This window comes from Panthera pardus, unplaced genomic scaffold (genome assembly GCF_024362965.1).
Source record: "Panthera pardus isolate Hobbes unplaced genomic scaffold, ASM2436296v1 HiC_scaffold_3, whole genome shotgun sequence".
Taxonomy (NCBI): domain Eukaryota; kingdom Metazoa; phylum Chordata; class Mammalia; order Carnivora; family Felidae; genus Panthera; species Panthera pardus.
Window position 1 is genome coordinate 17,926,117 of NW_026526876.1, and position 17,566 is coordinate 17,943,682.

The window sequence follows — 17,566 nt, forward strand, 5'->3', positions numbered from 1 at the left end:
ACCTCCACATCTCTCTTCCGCGGGACTCTCGGCCAGCTTTCTTATCTCTCACACACGGCCCACAGTGGCTGCCAAGGCCCGACAACGTCGCACACTTCCAAGAGGGGGTTAGATTGGCCCAGCCCCTCTCTGAGCCAGGCAAAAGGTCAAACGCCTGTGGGACTGGCTGCCCCCAAATCGGGTGCTGACCCGAGACCAGTCCTTTGTGGTGACAAACCGGGGCTGTGGGGAACAGAAGAGAGCAGGAGAGCCAGTGGAAGGAACCTGCTCCCGCCCAGACCGTGAGAGACCCCCGCAGCACAAGTAGCTCTGACCCCACTGATTTATTGTTACCGACACGCTGGATGGGGACAGAGCATGTGTGAGCCCACCCCTCCCGTCGCCAGGGCCTGGAGCCGTGTCTGTGTGTCGTCGGGCTCCTCTCAGTGTTTGTGGACTGGCTAACTGACATCACCACCCTAGGGTTTAGCTAGAAGAGCTATGTCCTTGCCTTGACTCAATGAGCCGGCTGGAGAAAGGTCCCGAAACCTCCCTCCTGCAAGGGTTTTATTCAGCATTAATGCTTCACTCCCTGAGCACCGTATTCACTACTTAAAGGACAGGCACTGGGCATCTCCCATCGGCCGCACTCTCTGTGAGGCTGCAGCGACCGCCTGCATCGCACAGGCCAGGGGCAGAAAGCACACGCTAGCAGTGGCAGTGTGGACAGAAGGTGGCCGTGCCTCACTCACCGCCCTGCACCTGCCTTCTCGCCCGCGCCCAGCTGGACAAGCTCAGGACGATCATCGAGAGCATGCTGGCCTCATCCTCCACGCTGCTGTCCATGAGCATGACTCCTCGCAAGATCCTAACGGCCTCGGTACCTAGCCAGATCGACCCTGAGACCGCCTGCCCCGCCTGCAGCCTGGACCTGGGCCATCAGGTCAGCATGCTGGTGCAGCGTTACGAGCAGCTCCAGGACATGGTCACCAATCTGGCTGCCACCCGGCCCTCCAAGAAAGCCAAGCTGCAGAGCCAGGTGATTCCCGCTGGCCTCCCTCCTCGTGTGGCCACACGCGGCCCCCAGCGGGGGAGCCACAGCTCAGAGGCCCACAGAGCAGGGAGTGGCTGGTGGAGATTTAACGGGCCTGAGGGCCAGTTTTCCATTGTGGAGCTCTTTATTGACCCCACAACAGTCCCAGGTCCTTTCACGGGGTCACAGTGGGGGCAGCAACAGAGCTGGCTCTGGGGACAGGAGACCACGGGGAAGAGCTGGCTCCGTAGGGGTGGGACGGCAGAGCTGGCTGAGGTGAAGAGCCAGGTATTCGTGTGCCTCGGGGACGCTGGCATAGCTTTAGGGCTCATTAAGTCCCCTTCATGCCAGCCTTCCAGCACCTTTCTTAATTCCCCACAGAAGGGCAGGCTTGCTGGTGGGGGCAGGGACGGGCACAAGTCCCTGAGTCCTACCTCTTGGACTCTGGAGTTCAGATCCAGCTCAGGGCAGATGGGGAGACCGTAGGCCACATCCCAGCTCTCGGGGGCCACTCCAGAGCCTCTCCATCGCCTGTTCTGGTCTCCCCCAAAGGGGGGCCAGTTCCCTGGAGGCTAGTCCGTGGGGAGGTGGGAGACTGAAGCTCACGTCCAGTTAGGGGGACACTTGGAAAAGAGCAGAGAGCCTCCCCACTGCAGGGGGCAACTGCGGAGGAGAGCCAGAAAGGGGTCTGAAGTCAGCGTCACCTGCTGGGCGATGATTTAAGGGGCGGCGCCCAACACCTGTGTGCCACCTCCCCGCAGGACGAAGAGCTGCTGGGCCACATCCAGAGCGCCATCCTGCAGGTACAGGGCGACTGCGAGAAACTCAACATCACCACCGGCAGCCTCATCGAGGACCATCGGCAGAAGCAGAAGGACATTGACGTGAGGGGCCGGCGGGGCGGCTGGGGGGCGGGGGGGTGAGGCCGTTCACTTCCCGCTCCTCATCCTCTGCTCCCTCGGCCTCCCAGGTGTTGTACCAGGGTCTGGAGAAGCTCGAGAAGGAGAAGGCCAACAGGGAGCACCTGGAGATGGAGATTGACGTGGTAAGGGCCCGGCCTGGAAGAGCCACCTGTGTCCCAGGAGATCTCGCCGGTCATTCTCTGGAAGCTCTGGAAGGCCGGGAGGGGAGGAGCCTATTGGGGCGGGGGAAGGGGGCGGAGCTCAACGTCCAGGGTTGATGCCTCAGGGCAATGCGGCCCCTCCGGGGCTCCCTCTCCCATCTGGGGGACCCCCTCCTCTCTTCACGGCCAGAAAGCTGACAAGAGTGCCCTGGAGGCCAAAGTGAGCCGGGTCCAGTTTGACGCCACCACGGAGCAGCTGAACCACATGATGCAGGAGCTGATGTCTAAAATGAGCGGGCAGGAGCGGGACTGGCAGAAAATGCTGGACAAGCTGCTGGTGGAGATGGACAGCAAGGTGAGGGCAGATGGCAGTTCGTCTCCAGGTGCCGCAGATCGCCCCCCCCCACCGTCCCCCCCCCCCGAACCCCGCCTTCCCGGAGCTCACCGGTGGCCCACCCCGGCCCGCAGCTGGACCGCCTGGAGCTGGACCCCGTGAAGCAGTTGCTGGAGGACCGGTGGAAAGCCTTGCGGCAACAGCTTAAAGAGCGCCCTCCCCTCTACCAGGCGGACGAGGCAGCGGCCATGCGGAAGTGAGGCCTGGCCCACGCGTGGGGGCGGGGTTGGCACACGCTGCGGACTGTGGGGGGTGGGTCCTGGGGGTCCCCAGATGAACAGCTCCCACGCAGTGTGCGCTGGGAGGATGGCCGATCCCACTGGACCACCCCAAAGTTGGCGTGACAGAATCTGAGAGCTCGAAAAGCTCTTCCAGCTCAGGCTAGTGACGACCGCGGTGGACAAAGGGAGGGGAGAGAGGCTAAGGCTTCCGGGTAGCGGGCGAGCTCCGCTGGGTCGCTGTGACAGGGAGGGGCCCAAGGTCCCCAGGTCTGAGCCTGGTCCCGGGGGGCCCAGCCCACAGCAGGCTCGAATCCCAGGATCTCCACTCCTGGCCGCCAGAGGGCCCCCGAGGTTCACACAGGTCCTCAGGGACCCTCTGAAACCGGCCGGCCGGCTTTGGGTTAGGACAGGTGGGTGCTGGGTGAGCGCCCAGCAGCAGGCACGTCTAGAAGCTAGTGGGTTTCCCAGGGAACAGGGCTGGATCTGCCTCTGGGGGCTTGGGGTCTGCCACCCCGGTGAGCCGAGCTTCCAGCCGCCTGGCCTGCAGGGGGCCGAGCCCTTCTGCGTTCTCCTCTCCCATTCCAGAGCCCCTGGGCAGGGCTCTCACCCTCTGTGTGTCTCCCACTCCCCACAGGCAGCTCTTGGCACATTTCCACTGCCTCTCGTGCGACCGTCCCTTGGAGACACCTGTGACCGGACAGTGAGTGCTTCCCCCTGGCCAACCCCAGCTGGTGGCCATAATGAGGGCGGGCACAGGGGGCTGTATCTCGCCCGTTCCCTACCTGCCTCCGAGTCTTGTCCTCCCTCGTCTCGTCTCCTCTCCCACGGGTCCATTCCTGTATGCCCGACTGCTTGCCGGCCCTCCGACCTGCCCTCCGCCAGACCCTGGACAGGAAGGCTCCGCAGGCACGTAGAACGTGGAGTGCCAGATTTGGACGATGGGATTTCTCACTCTCCAACCCTCCTCCTCCCCTCTGTCCCTGCCCAGAATTATCCCTGTGATTCCCATGGGCCCAGGCCTGCCCGGGCACCGTTCCATCCGCCCCTACACGGTCTTTGAACTGGAGCAGATCCGGCAGCAGAGCCGCAAGTACGGACGGGGCAGCGGGGTCCCCTTTGCAGGGGAGGCAGGGGCCGAGGCTGGAGGGTGGGTGTGGAGGGCTCCTTCTCCTGGCTGGGACGGTGGGAGCCACTAGAGTACTTTCTGGGCTAGCCCCCCCCCCCCCACCCCAGCTCTTCGCAGAAGGAGTAAGAGTGATCTTACTTGCCTTGGCGTAATCACCTGCCTTGGAGTCCCTGTTGGGGGTCCCGGTGGGACATTGCCAAGGGTGCTGGCTGGCTGGGGGAGCTCCTCTTTACCTCCCCGTACCCCCCAGATGCTTCAGCTGTCTCAGCAACCCCAGCACGGTGGGGGGAAGGCAGGGGTCCGACAGCAGCCAGCCAGAGGGTTGGCTCAGTGAATGCGGGGGGAGAAGGTGGGGACATACTGCACGCGCCCTCAGGCTCCTGCCCTCCTCCCCACTGCGTTTCCTCCTCCCAAGGCTGGGGGTTCCGCAGTAAGGATGGTTTCAAACTGCACTTTGGAGCCCTATAGGTGTTCCACGTAGGCAAGGCCAAGTGTGCGGGGCCAAGGACCCCCAGCCTTAGCTGGAGTCGCTGGGCTTCTCCCCATCTGGCTCTTCCGCACCATCTCATCTCAGGAATCCTTCCCGGGGAAGCCTGGCTGTGGTCCCTCAGGGTGCTAGGGAAAGGGCTCCTGCCCACACACGGTCCTGTTTAGAGAGGCATAAAGAGAGGGAAGGGGCCAGGGTCTGTGTGAGTGTGGGCTCAGGTGGCTGCAGTCGCCTGACCCCTCCATCTGCCTGCACCACCACCCCCCCCCAGCCTAAAGCTGGGCTGTGCCCCCTTCCCTCGGGGCGACTTGGCGCACACAGAGCGGAGCGTGGGACGCCTGCGCACCATGCACTCCAAGATGCTGATGGACATTGAGAAGGTGCAGATACACTTTGGAGGCTCAGTCAAGGCCAGCAGCCAGATGATCCGTGAGCTGCTGCAGGCCCAGTGCCTGAGCTCCCCCTGCCACAGACGGTAGGACCCCCGGGACCGGCCCCCCGGCCCCCCATGGGGCTCGGCTTCGGCCCGCCCACGGCACGGCCCTGTGAACGTCTCACCCACTGCTGGGGGAAGCCCTGCCAGAGAGGGAGGGAGGGAGAGTGCGTGTGGGTGTGCGTGCGCATGTGGGGGGGGGGGGGCGGTGAGGGGGAGAAAGAGTGGTCTTCAGGGTCGCTCTCCTCATGCATTCGCCCCTTCCCATCCCTTGCTCCTGCCCTGGCTCCCAGAGACACCCCCCCTCCGCCCCCACCGCCCCGGCCCAAGACAACTGCCCCATCCCCTTAGGTGTGTCCCAGGTCACAGCTGCTCCCGGTGACCCTGCTGTCCTCATCGCAGGGTGCCAGACATGGCCGACTACACCTACTCGAGCGCGCCTCGGCGCTGCGGGGGCAGCCACACCCTCACCTACCCCTACCGCCGCAACCGCCTGCAGCACCTGTCACAGGGCCTGTACCCCACCGAGGAGATCCAGATCGCCATGAAGGTTGGGGGTGCTGCCTGGGAGCAGGGCCCTGACATGACCCCGAATTCTCCAGTCATTCTGGAAAAACCACCGCCAGTCGCCAGAAGGGCGGATGACCAGCCCTCTGCCTTGAGGCCCCTTCTTAAACAGTCCCAGCTAAAGCCTCTGGTCCTCGTGCCTCGTTGGGAGAAATGGCATCCTGGCCGCCGGCCCATCTGGCACCCCCACCCCCACCGTGGGCCCTCCCTTCACCCTGGTGCTGCCAGAGCCCGGGGGAGGGTTCTGAGCACTGTCGGGTGCCGGGAGTCGGGAGAGGACGTCACTCGGTGCCCCAGGCCCTCGTGGAGGAAGGACCAGAGGGCGAGCCCTAAGGTGCCGCATGGTAACGGATGCCCGCCCGTCCCCACAGCATGATGAGGTGGATATCTTGGGCCTGGATGGACATATTTACAAGGGACGGATAGATACAAGGCTGCCGGGCATCCCGAGCAAAGACAGTGAGTGTCCAGGTGGCGCGGAGGCTCCTCAGCCTCCTTGCTCAAGGGTCCCCGGGGTTCTGTCCAGTTCCTGGAAGGCCATGGGGCCACTGGATCTGGCTGCCTGCCTTCCTCTGCAGCCTCCCTGATCCCAAGCGTTCAGGGCTCTGAAAGCTCCAGGTCAGTGTTGCGGGTGGGGGACAGCTGTCCGGCCTCAGCCGACGAGCTGGGACATCACGGCCACGTATTTATGCCAGGCTCCCTCTCCTCGCTGCCTCAGCCCCTGTTCCAGCACCACCGGGGCCGAGTTCCTACCCCTTTTTCAAAGCCCAAAATGCTCCTCCTGAGCCCCCCACCACTCAGTGAATCTCCCGTCCCCATGATGCCCACCTCCAGTTGGCCAGACCTGCGGGGCCCTGTTGATCCCCCCCCCCCCCACTCCCCACCTGGTCTCAGAGCCACGTGTGCACCTGTCTCGCTGCCTCCCCTCCTCAACTGTGAGCCCCGGTCAGAACTCACCCCGCACTCCAGACGGGGCTGGTGCGCGTGGGTCCTCAGAGGATATCTGGGCGGGTGGACGGATGGACGGACGGACACAGGAACGAATGGTGTGCTTACAAGGACCCCAGTTGGGGCCGGCTGTGACCATCTGCCCTGCAGCCCGCTCCAGGTCCCCACGGGGCCCCGCAGAGCTCTCCCTCGGTGTCTCAGAACTGACCCTCCCATCCTCTGTCCCCACCAGCCCCGGTCTCAGCTTCGGGGATGACAAAGCACAAGGCCAAGCAGCCCCGGCCGCACACGCACCGGCAGCAGTCTCTCAGCGACAGCAGCCAGCTGCCCTCCCGGCCACAAAGTGCTCAGATGCTGGCTGGCAACAATTCAGGTAGCTTCCCTCCGGCTGGAGCCTCCTTCCAGGTGGCCCCACCACTGCCCTCCTCCCCCGGGGCCCCCTTTCCGTCCCAGGCCTGGTAGCTGCCCTTAATTCCCTGGAGAGAGGAAGCGCCTGGAAGCTGAGAGACGGGATGGGAGGGAGGAGAGAGAAAATCCGTCTTTACTGAGTTCTCCACACACGCCAGGTCTGTGGGGTAGATGCCGTTACTCTCCCCATCTCGCTGAACCGGAAATAGGGGCAGGGCTATAGCCCAAGGCTCTGGGTCCAGGCCCAAGCCACACCCCCCAAGCCCTCATCCCCACCCCTACCCCACTCCCCCCACCGCACTCCTGTGTGTTCACGCTCCTGGAGCTAGTGCTTAGCTCTGCGCGGCAGCTGGTGGGCATGGGCGGTTCTCCCCACCGAGAATCCCTCCTTCTGACCCTGTCTGGGGAGGAGCTTCTCCTCACTCCCAGGCCTGAAAGGTCCTTAGAGTCCCTGTTCTCCCCTGAGGGGCTAAATCCCGCCTGAAAGTCTGGGGGGGGGGCGGCGCTCAGGGGCCCCCAGGGCCCAGCCACATGTGGGGGCCAGAGAAGGACACTGGCCTGGAGCCTCGAGGCCAGATCACTTTCAAGTGACTCTGAGCAAGCCTCCCCCCTCTCCAGACCTGTTTCCTCATCTGTCCATAAAGGGGCGCTGCTGGATTGGTGCCCTTAGTGTCACGGCCCCCAAGAAAGGGGATCTGAATGTGAGGGCTCCTCACCAGCTGGGCCACTGTGAGGAGCTTTACATGTAGGAACGAGTTCTAGTCGTTAGCCTCACTTAGAGCTGAGAAAACAGGCACAGAGAGGTTCAGGTACTTGCCCAAGGTCACACAGGGAGGAAGCAGCAGAACTAAATTCTTAGGAATTCCAGCCTAAGTTGGCTGCCTCCAGAACCTGCGCTGGTAACAGAGGGTAGCAGGGTGGGGTAGAGGACTCAGTAGCGGACGGAGGGTGCAGGTCTGTGACCCTGGCTTCCAAAACGGTTTTTGTGGGGGAACTCTGCTTCCTTCTCCCTGGCATCCCACTGTCCACCGTGAGGGCACCTCAAATGCTACGGGAGCAGGAGAGGGGGGCAGGGCAGTCTTAGGAGAAACTCCTGCACCTATTTATGTGAATATTGCCTAAATAGTCCCTGTATTAATAGAGGAAACATTACTTAAGAGGCAGGCTCTTGGCCACTGACGGAGAGCCTGATTATTTTTAACTCATGGAGATTATAAAGGAGCTTTGCTCGGGAGCTCCAATGAGGGCTTGCGCTGAGCACCCCAGCCCGACGGGCCCCCTCTCTGGCGTTATGCCCCCACTTGCCTGGCTAGTGGGGCGGCTCCTGACGTCCCCGGGCTCTGGGCGAGCTGGGGAGGGCCGTGGCGGGCTGCAGCGGGTGTGGGCAGTGAGACAGAGCCGCCCGTGTCTCCCAGCTCCTTCCCATCAGCGCAAAGACAGACCCGTCTCCTCCGAGGGGCTCCTCTCCCAGCCGAATGTGGCCCACCCGCCCAGCCCCAGCGAGATGGGAAACCGGCCTGCGGATGTGGACGCGCACCTGGATGTCCCGCCGGGGGAGGGTCTCGAGGAGCCCACCCGGGGGCCGAGGTCCACCACTGCTCACTGAGCAAAGCTACAAATAAATGTTTAGGAAGAAGCTTGGGGCAGCGAGGCTTCTCTGGTCTGAGCTCAGGAAGATGGGGTGGAAAGGGAGGGGCCCCTGCAGGCCAGGCACCTCCAGACTGCCCCCAGGTCCGGGGGCGGGGGGCTTCTCTTGGAGAACCAGGAATGACCTGTAGCCTGGGAATTAGACCGCGACCCCCTCACCCAACAGATGAAGCTGCCCTCCAAGGGCTTCAGGAGGGCTGAGCATTGCACCAGGGGTCGGCAGGGGCAGCAGAGGCCAGACCCCAGCTCACTCTGGACCTCAGCTGGGCCTGGAGGCTGCGGCCTTCCCGTCTGGGCCCACGGGGGCTTTGTGGAGAGGTTGGGGCTCCCAGTGTCTGTACCTTGAAGCAGAGGTGAGGGTGGCAGCCGGCAGCCGCTCCCCCACGGATGGCTCTGGCAGTGCCCAGCTCCTGGCACGGCGTCCCAGGGGGGACCAGTGCGCCCGGGAAGGTTCCTGCTTGCTGTCCTGTGCAGTGTATCCTTGGGTGGCTGCTGCAGAGGCAAGCAGGGGCTTAGACGAGGCGGGGGGCGGGGGTGGGGGGGCGGTGCTGCCTGGCTGGCCTAGGCCGGTTCCCTGTTCCCCTCCTCCCTCCCCAGGGAGACGGAGAAGTGTGTCAGGAGGGGGTTAGCCTGGTGACGGCCATTTGCCAGGTGGCCTCGAGGCCTAGCCCTTGCCCTGCTCCAGCTTGCTCGGCTCCACCAGCCCCAAACAGACAAGAGAGCTCTCACCGCTATCCCGAGTCCTTTGTGCTAAAGGTCCCGGCAGGTCTGAGGGGACAGAGGGGCAAGGGCAGGGCTGAGCTCAGCAGGTACAGCAATCGCAAGGGAGGAGCACCCCCCGCCCCCAACCCCGGGCAGGGGGCCGCCCTCACACTAAGGCCTCTGAAGTCCTGAGAGCAGTTTTAACCATCTTCAGGTCTGTTCTCACGGCCCCCCCCTCCCCGCCGCAGTCCCCATCTCCCCGACATGGGAAAGGGATGTCTGACACCGGAGGCCTGCTTTACGGTGTGAGAAGATGGGGTGACAAATCACACCGTAAAGGAAAGTGTGGCAGGAAACTGCCCAAAAAAGGGTTTCTCCCCAGTTCCATGTGGGCAAGCGGAGGGTGGGGTTGGCTCCCCGCGGGAGGGGACGTCCCCCTCCTGTCCCCATCTCCTGAGATGCTTTCACCTTCACGCATCATGCAGTGCATGACCTAATGCTCCGGACGAGAGGAGGGGAGCAGCTTGAACCCCGGGGCCCGGGGTGTGGGGTCCCGGATTCACAGCCGGTGCCCTTTTCTCCTGGAGCAGGAGGCAGGGGAGGGCCAGCCCCTCTGCTCCTGCTCGGGCTCCCATTTCGCACCCTGAGAAATGTCAGAAGGTTGCTGGCTCCGTGTCCCTGGCCTAGAATCCAAACTCACCAGCTTGGCAGGGAAGGGCGGCAGCAGCAGGACAGCCGGCCCGCCGCACCCAGGCCTCCCCCGCGCCCACGAAAGGACAGGGAATGGAGGCCCACCCTCCTCCCCGCACCTGGGCCGGCCGCCCACCCTCACCCGGGCTGTGGTCCCGAGGCCACCCACGTGCCCCGCAGGGACTTCCCCTGGCAGTCCGGGAAAGCACAGGTGGGCTGGCTGGTGGGGGGAGGCCAGGAGGAGCCCCAGGGGTTTCCAACCAGGAAACAAAACCGAAAGGACGGACCCAGCCCCTAAACCATCACAAGCAGAGGGGAGCTGCTACAGGGTTCCCAGCGAGAGAAGGTGCGGGAAGACCCAGGAGCAGGGCGGGCTGGCTTAGCAGGCATTGGGCGTGAACTCCCAGACCTTCCTGTCCCCAAGCTACAGCGGGGGCCCACTCCCGGGCTCTGGCTGCTCAGAGGGAGAAAACAAGCTCTTGGGGGACAAGGGACTCAAGGTAGCATCCCTCCTCTCCAGCATGAGGCTCACGGAGGAGCCCCGACCCTGGGGCCAGCCACCCACTCCTCCAGCCAGCTAATAGGCTCCTGCCACCCAGACCACCCGCACGGCAGGGTCACCTGAGGAAGGGGCCCACTGGGCCAGGAATCTCTGCCTCCACTCTACTGCCTGGAGGCTGTGGGGAAGGTCCTAACAAAAGGAGGTCAGTTCCTGTGGGGACACATCCCGTCTCTCTGGATCCTTGACAGCCTGGGCTGACCTTTGGGGTATGGCCAGTCAACACGCACTCAGGGACAGGCTACCCCGAAGAAGGCCGAGGACAGAATACTAGGGATGGGTCCAGACTGGGGGCAGGGGCAGAGGATAGGGCTGCCACCAAGTGGAGGGGTAGCTCCCCTCACCGCGGACAAGACAAAGGCTCCAGGGCTGAGCACCAGCCACTCCCCACTGCCAAGGGCCAAGGGGAGAGGGGAGAGGGTCACGGTCACCAAGTCAGGCCCCGTCTCCCCTTCTCCCTTCCATACTCAACGGGACCCAGCCTGTCCTCTCAACGCCGGGGTCTGGACACCCCTCCTCAGAATATCCAGCCCAGCCACCTAGCAAGGAAGCCCTTCCCCTCCAACCACAGCACAGCCGGGGCGCCCCGGCCCCTCTTCCCCAGGAGAGCGCTTTTTTTTCCTACCAAGGCAAATAAAGGCACCGCAAACCAGAAAAGTTAGAAAAGTCTCTTTTTAAGTCTTTAAATTAAAATTTCACCCTGGTGAGATGATCGATTTGGGAACTAAATCCAAAGGCAAGCTCTCCACTCTGTCACCCACTCGGACGGGACGCACAGCGGGAGAGGCAGGGTGGCCGTGGAGAATCGGGTCCCCCGGCTAGGCAGAGCCTGGGCCTTTGACCCAAGCCGGCTCCTTAATTCCGCACAAGCCCCGCACATCCAGCTGGAGATGGGGGGGACCCCGGGAGCTGCGGGGCCGCTGAGGAAGCCGGGGTGGGGAGAGCGCCTCATGGCGAGGAGACCTCCACCCCTCCGGCCGCCGGGCACTTCTGGGAGCCCCTGCCGCCGCGGAACTCCTTGGAGTGGCTCCACGGGGGTCCTCTTCTGATTCCAGAAGGCATGACCTCTGAGGGGAGGCAGCTAGCAAGATACCTGGCCCCCAAGCACCTGCCCCGGCACCAGGGGTGGAGGGAGGGGTGCCGGCCCAAAGGGGAGGACGCTCCGGCCCTTCCCTGCTGACCCCGACCAGCCAGCTCCATTCTCATACATTAGTTACATTTATATATTTATATATTATAGTTATATATTAAAAAGAGAAAAAACTTGCCTGAAGAGAAACTCCTGAAGGACCCAAGTGGCTCAGGAAGTTTACTAGCCCCGCCCCCCCCACAACAATTCTTTTTATAAAATCTTCCAGTGCGATCTTCAGGAAACCCCCGCCCGCCCCAGCTCCCCCCACCCTGGCCCTCCTGTGTCTCCGCGACCCTGGGCTGCCCCCCAGCTCCAGCCCAGCGCCTGGCAGCATCCAGTGTCATCTCTGGCCATCCATGGCGGCCATGGCTTTCTGCTGGGAGCCCCCCTGCTGTGCTCCGGGGGGCCACGTGGGCTGTGGGTGGTGCAGGTGGTGGAAGCTGTGGGCCGTGGGCGAGGAGGGTGGGATCCAAGAGGCCTGGTGGCCAGGGGGGGACGAGGCCCAGAAGGGGCTGAAGTTTGCAGGGGGGGAGCAGGCCACGGCCGTCATGGGGCCGTTGCCGCTCTGCAAGCCCTCCGAGGCACGAAGCTTGGAGAACATGGCCAGTGCATCAGGAAAGTTGGGCGGCGTGGCAGGTGTGTTGCTGGGGGTGCACATCTGCTGGAAGAGAACACAGGTGTGGGGAGGGTTACCGGCACACTCCCCGCCCCCAACGTGGAGCCACGCCCCCTGGACCGGAGCCTTCCGGTGGCGCTCCCCCAAGGCCAGCCCCTCCATTATTCCCATTTTCCAGTCCACGAGGAGCTTCTACAGGAAAAAGCACCCTTTCCACCCTGAGCCAGTCACTACACACAAACCCCAACGATTTTCATCAAAACCAAAGAGAGTTTCATGATGCCAGGCAGCGACATCCCGAGGAGCGTCAGAAGTAAAGGGTTAATTCCAACCAGAAGCTAGGGTGTCAGATTCAAGTGAGGACAAGAGAGCAGCCCGGGACACCATTGCTTAGCGCCTCACCCTGGGTAAGAAACCAGCTGGCTCCCTCAATAATCCGCCCTCAGATGTTCTGAGGTTGTTGCTCAAAGGAAGGCGGCCAGACCCAGGGTCTCCCTCCGATGCCCAGAAGCTACCCTTTCTCAGTGTCTGGGTTCGTTCGGCATTAACAGCACCAGCCAGCAGGCCCTGGACACTTTGTTATCCCACTTCTCACGACGCCAGGGCACAGATGGGGAAACTGAGGCCTGGAGCTCAAGTCAAGTGACCGAGGCACATCCACCGCGCAGACTACAAGCTGAGAAGATGGGATTCCCAGGCTCGAATTCCTGGGGGTGGGGGTAGGGGTGGGGTCCCAGATCTGCGGGACCCAGCTCTTAATCTCTACCCAACCCTGAGTCATCTGCACTTAGAGTTAAGTACAACTTCATGCCTCGGCTCCCGGAGGACAAAAACCAGGGAGGGATTTGGGTTTCCTGTGTCCCCAGCATCTCTCCCATGATGTGGCAGCCAGAGGCTGCCAGAAGTCTCAGCCTGTTCTGTCCCTCAGCCCGCCTCCTGGGGGCACCTTTACAAACACCGCAAAACCTGCTGTCTTCTGCCACGACCCTGGGAGGGAAACCCCCCCGAACTCTCCAGTATCCGCCACCCTTTCTGATCAGGGACCCCCGCCAGGAAGGGCCAAGGGCTGGGGTAGCGTGGCGGACTCTCCCCGCCTATGGGGGGAGGGGTAGTGCACCGTGGTGGGGCTGAGGGTGCCACCTAGAAGTGTCCCACATGGGCACGCGGCCCGGGGCAGCAGAGAGCAAGGCCTTACACAAAGCCTGTTCTGACCTCACCAGCAGCTTCTCCCTTTCCGGGGAGGCCAGGAGAGTACTTCTTTGAATTTCTCCTAATTTTAGCAACACCAGCCCCTCCCCCAGGCACGGGGCTGGGGGGGCGGGGGAGACAAGACTCTAGGGTTCTTCACCTCGCAGAGGGCGCTTTCACAGCTCTGCTTTTAAATCCCAGGCAGAAATGAGGAGGGAGAAGCAGTCCTATTAACTGGGCCAGCTCCCTACCAGCAGCTAGGGAGCACCAACCATTGTCTTCCTCAGGGGCGGCCGCAAGGGCCCCAGCAGGCCCGGCCCCACCCAGAACGACCGCTTCCCTCCTCCCTTCTGTTCCCCGCCCCCCACCCCAGGGCTGACTTCTCGGCAGCAGGAAACAATGAATGGGGGGGTGGGGGTAGAGGCCAATTGCATCACAGCATCGTGACTTCCCCAGTTGACCAAGCCAGCGAAGCTTGGCCTCCACGACCCACCCCGCTGCAGAGAATGGTCTGGCTCGCGGGGACCGGGTGCATCCCGTGCCCACCTGGCTGGGTGAGCTCCTGCAAGTTCCTTCACCTTTCTGAGGTTCTCTCTCTCTACTTTGGTAAACGCAGGGGTTTGGACCCCATGCTCCGGAAGCCCCTGCAGCTCCTTGCTTCTAACAACTGTGGACGAAGCTTCCAGCCCTCAAGCACACCCAGTGTCCACTGCACCCTGCTTGCGATGCAGTGCCTCACTCTTAGAGCTGCCCAAAGCCCCCCACCCACACCCCCACCCTGGTCTGGGAAGATGCCTATAGCTGTGTGACTGTACAGTAATTTACAGGACAATCATTTATCAGCTACCTGTGCCCTGGGTCACTTCTGGTATTATGCCACTACTGTTCTCTTTGTTGTTAAGTTTTTTCCTTGGATTCTCTCTAAAATTAGACTCCTTGAGGGCAGGAATGGCATTCTCCACTGTGCTGATTAAGTACTCAATACATGGCGGGCTGATGGATACCCGAGATTATAAAGTCTGTTACAAAATCTGCCGCCTGCCTTGAGGGAAGCTTTTAAGAGATTATAATCCCTGGGCGCCTGGCTGGCTCAGTTGAAAGAGCCTGGGACTCCTGATCTCGGGGCTGTGAGTTCCAGCCTCACGTGGGGTATAGAGATGGAGAGGGAGAGGGAGAGGGGGGGAGAGAGAGAGAGAGAGAGAGAGAGAGAGAGAGAGAGAGAGAGAGAGAGAGATTATAATCCCTTGGGATTTGCAGAGAAGGAACTACAGGACCTAAAAGGGCCGCTAGTCCCAGCTCTCCCTGTTCACTGCACCACAAAATGCTTGTTCTGGAAGCCCCTGGGCTTTCTGGAATGGCTACAGTTGGTGGAGCAAACCCCAAGGCTCTTGTGAGAGATGAGAGGCAGGGGGCTCCCAGGTTCTAGTGCAAGGTGGAAGCCAGAGCTTTCCCATGGTCACACGCAGGGCAAGGTCTCCTGGAGAGGACCCCTCACGGTTTATACAAGGAACCTGGCCTTAGCTGCCACAGCCCTGCAGCCGGCACAATTCTCCCCTCATATTCCAAGACGTTTTTTGTCCTTCGATTTATATACAGCATAAACCATTCCAAGCTGAGAAGCTGGTTAAAAGGTCAAGACAGACCCTTCCACTTGTCCTTTCACCTAGATGAAAACAGGGCCCCAAGGATAAGACACAACACAGAACCACGTGCAGCTTCTCCAGGAAAGGGAGCAGCTGAGAAGGGAGCCGTGGGCAAGGACACCAAGTGTTAAAATGCCAAAAATGTACTCCAAAAGCCACAACAGATCTCCTGGGGAATAATGTTTTACAATCCCTACTGCGGAGCCCGGTCCCTCCCCGCCCGCCCCCCCCCCAACAGAGCTAATAGGTAACTAGGGGTGGGGAGGGAAAGGCATTCAAGCCTCTAAAGTGAAAGCTTCGTCCTGCGCCCCTGGAAAGCAGGACACCCCCGCCGGCCAGGAGGGCAAAGCCTCAGGCCCCGGGGGGCCGGCTTGGAAAAGAAAGCAAACCCGGACCCCAACCGCTTCTGTTTCCTGTACTTTTATGTGTCTTTACGTACTGGGGTTAAATGCAAATTCTTGTCCTTATCTGGTCTAAATCCGTATGTCCTCCACGCTCAGGGCAAGTCCCTTTTCCAACAACAGGAAAGAGTGAACATACCTCTCCGGGTAGAGCCTAGCGCTACCCGAGCCTGGGTGGATTTATCCCTTTCCTGTTCCCTGCAGGGCTGGGTTGTTTGGCTGGGGTGCGGGGCGGGGGGAGCTCTCCGCAAACACAGACGCCCCAGCTCCCAGCCCCCCTCAGGGTCCTTCACCCGGGCTCCCAGTTTTCCCAGACGACCCGTTACCATCCCATCCGAGCCCCCTCCCCATCCCCCGGCCATCCCGGCCCCCGGCCCCGCGGAGCGCTCCCGGCCCAGGCCCGAGGTCGAGGTACAGTCGCCTGGGAGGCCGGCCCACGAAGTTGGGCGAGCCAGCCGGCCCCGGGAGCCGCTCTTTCCTGGAAGACATTTTGGCTCTTTGTTTACATCGCGGCGCGGCGCTCCCCGGCAACATGGCTGTCACCGCCCGCGGCTGACAGCGGCCCCCGGCCCGCGCCCTCGGCTCCGGGCGAGCTGCGGGCCGGGGTGCGCGCCCGCGCCGCGCCCGCCCGCCGGCACCCGGCCCCGCTTACCATCTGGTGGTGGTGGTGGCCGTTGGGAATGTTGGTTTCTTGGAAAAACGTGCTCAGGGCGGTCTGCGGACAAACACAGCGGCAGGGCGGCGGTTAACGGGGACGGGGGCGGGAAGCCATCCCCACCCCCCACCATCGGCCCCCGGCCGACCCGTCGGCCCCGCGGGCAGGGCCCCTCCGCGCCGCCCCCGGCCCCGGGCCCGCGCCCCACGCGACACCTCCCGGCCGCGGATCGCCTGACGGGGCGACACAAATAGAGCGCCCCCCTCCCCGGCGCCGCGCGCCCCGGGCCTCGACCCGCGCGCACCTCGAACTGCCAGTGGGCCGCCTGCAGCAGCTGCTTCGCCTGGTCGGCCGCGCACCCCGCGGCCAGCACGAACTGGTTGATCATGACCTGGTGCCGCAGCTCGTCCATGTTCACCGACATGGCTCCGGCCGCCGCGCGACTCCGGCTCGGCGGCCGCGGGAGGCCGGCCGCTCTCGGCTCGCGCTCGCCGCCCGCCCGCCCGCGGCCTCCGGACCCCTAGCCGCCCGCCGCCCGCCCGGCGACTGTCCCGGCCCGGCTCCCGCGGCCGCCGACACCACAAACAACGGCGCGGGGCGGGGCCGCTGTCCCAACGTTCGGGGGCCGCGAGCCGCCGCCGCTGATTGGCCCGCGCCGCTCGGCCTGCGCCCGGCTCCGGTGCGGACGTTCGATTCGAATCCTGCGGCCTGCGGCCCGCACTGTTTCTCTTTTCGCCCGGCCGCGCCCATTGGCGGAGCTCGGCGCCGTGGAGCCGCCCGGCATTGGTCGGCCGCTGTGTTTTGGCTCTTCCGGGCTCCTGGTTGGCCGCGGCCGGGAGTTTGGGGCGGAGCCGCGCTCGTTGATTGGCCTCCCGTGGGCCTGTTTGAACTCAACTTGAAAACCTTGAGTGTCTGCTGATTGGCCGAGGGCCCTGTGTTTGCTGTTGTAGGCTTGGGGGTGGTGCGGCCAAGTTCATTCATTACTTCATTGAAACTGTACATGCTCAGCTGGAAAAGCAAGACAGAGTGGCTTTGACTCATTTCCTCTGAAAGATGTGGTCATCTCGAGAAACAGAATGATCAAAATAGAAAACAGAGGCTTTGCAGCTGCTCAAGTCTCAAAGTTGTTTATTTTTTTAAAACTTTCGAACAGCTCTCCTTTTTTTTAGCCTTTTATTGAAATATAAGCTACCTGCTTTCTGCCTTTCGATCATTACCCTCCCCAAAGGCCAAACAAACTTTTCCTAGTTTTTAGACCAAAAACTTTTGCTCTCTAAAGATATAAACCGATGTTAACATACACTAAGTATAATTGCAAGGGGGGAAAAATGAGACTTTCTCAGTCACTAATAGCCCAAGCTGCGAATTTTTTTTTTCCTTAAATCAATTGGCCTAGCTGAAGCTAAATTCCTACCATCTTTTTGAATACAGTGTTCCTATATGGCTACTGGCTCTCAACCCTAGCCATTTAAAAACCAGATTTGTTTATATGTGCTGAGCTATCATCTTCTGGATAAAAATTTGGCTTTTAGGGGCACGTGGTTGGCTCAGTAGGAAGAGCGAGCCACTCTTGATTTCGGGGTTGTGAGTTCAAGCCCCAGGTTGGGTGTAGAGATAACTTAAAAATAATATCTTAAAAAAAAAAAAAAAAGGATTGACCTTCAAGGCTTTGTT

At 62.0% G+C, this 17,566-nt stretch overlaps 2 protein-coding genes across 6 annotated transcripts in view; one reads left to right on the forward strand and one right to left on the reverse strand.

Moving 5' to 3' along the window:
- Positions 1 to 8,295, forward strand: part of QRICH2 (glutamine rich 2) — a 35,717-nt gene extending 27,422 nt beyond the window's left edge. For 2 of the 4 annotated variants that reach the window (XM_053893219.1, XM_053893220.1), the window contains 12 exons: positions 764 to 1,018; positions 1,774 to 1,896; positions 1,983 to 2,057; positions 2,266 to 2,430; positions 2,544 to 2,665; positions 3,325 to 3,390; positions 3,679 to 3,780; positions 4,575 to 4,778; positions 5,139 to 5,286; positions 5,675 to 5,762; positions 6,484 to 6,624; positions 8,075 to 8,295. In XM_053893219.1, coding sequence (XP_053749194.1) covers positions 764 to 1,018; positions 1,774 to 1,896; positions 1,983 to 2,057; positions 2,266 to 2,430; positions 2,544 to 2,665; positions 3,325 to 3,390; positions 3,679 to 3,780; positions 4,575 to 4,778; positions 5,139 to 5,286; positions 5,675 to 5,762; positions 6,484 to 6,624; positions 8,075 to 8,265 — 1,680 coding nt within the window. In that variant the 3' untranslated portion in view covers positions 8,266 to 8,295. Of the gene's footprint in view, positions 1 to 763; positions 1,019 to 1,773; positions 1,897 to 1,982; positions 2,058 to 2,265; positions 2,431 to 2,543; positions 2,666 to 3,324; positions 3,391 to 3,678; positions 3,781 to 4,574; positions 4,779 to 5,138; positions 5,287 to 5,674; positions 5,763 to 6,483; positions 6,625 to 8,074 lie in introns of those variants that run through there. The other 2 variants (XM_053893221.1, XM_053893222.1) reach the window with 2 other exon arrangements.
- Positions 8,296 to 10,911: 2,616 nt separating this feature from the next.
- On the reverse strand, positions 10,912 to 16,590 carry UBALD2 (UBA like domain containing 2). 2 transcript variants are annotated; one of them, XM_053893225.1, is made up of 3 exons: positions 16,197 to 16,590; positions 15,890 to 15,952; positions 10,912 to 12,050 (listed from the first exon to the last, which is right to left on the reverse strand). In XM_053893225.1, the coding sequence occupies exons 1-3, from the start codon at positions 16,314 to 16,316 to the stop codon at positions 11,730 to 11,732; spliced, it is 504 nt and encodes a 167-aa protein (XP_053749200.1). In that variant the 5' UTR covers positions 16,317 to 16,590; the 3' UTR covers positions 10,912 to 11,729. The 2 variants fall into 2 exon arrangements, with proteins under 2 accessions (XP_053749200.1, XP_053749201.1); XM_053893226.1 differs by having other exon boundaries at positions 10,912 to 12,047; positions 16,197 to 16,589.
- Positions 16,591 to 17,566: the final 976 nt, after the last annotated feature.

Coding starts and splice junctions, on each gene's coding strand:
- UBALD2 (XM_053893225.1), bottom strand. CDS start 16,316: ATGTCGGTGAACATGGACGAGCTGCGGCACCAGGTCATGATCAACCAG. Junction 15,953..16,196: donor CGGCCCACTGGCAGTTCGAG/GTGCGCGCGGGT, acceptor GTTTGTCCGCAG/ACCGCCCTGAGCACGTTTTT. Junction 12,051..15,889: donor GCCACCACCACCACCAGATG/GTAAGCGGGGCC, acceptor GTTCTCTTCCAG/CAGATGTGCACCCCCAGCAA.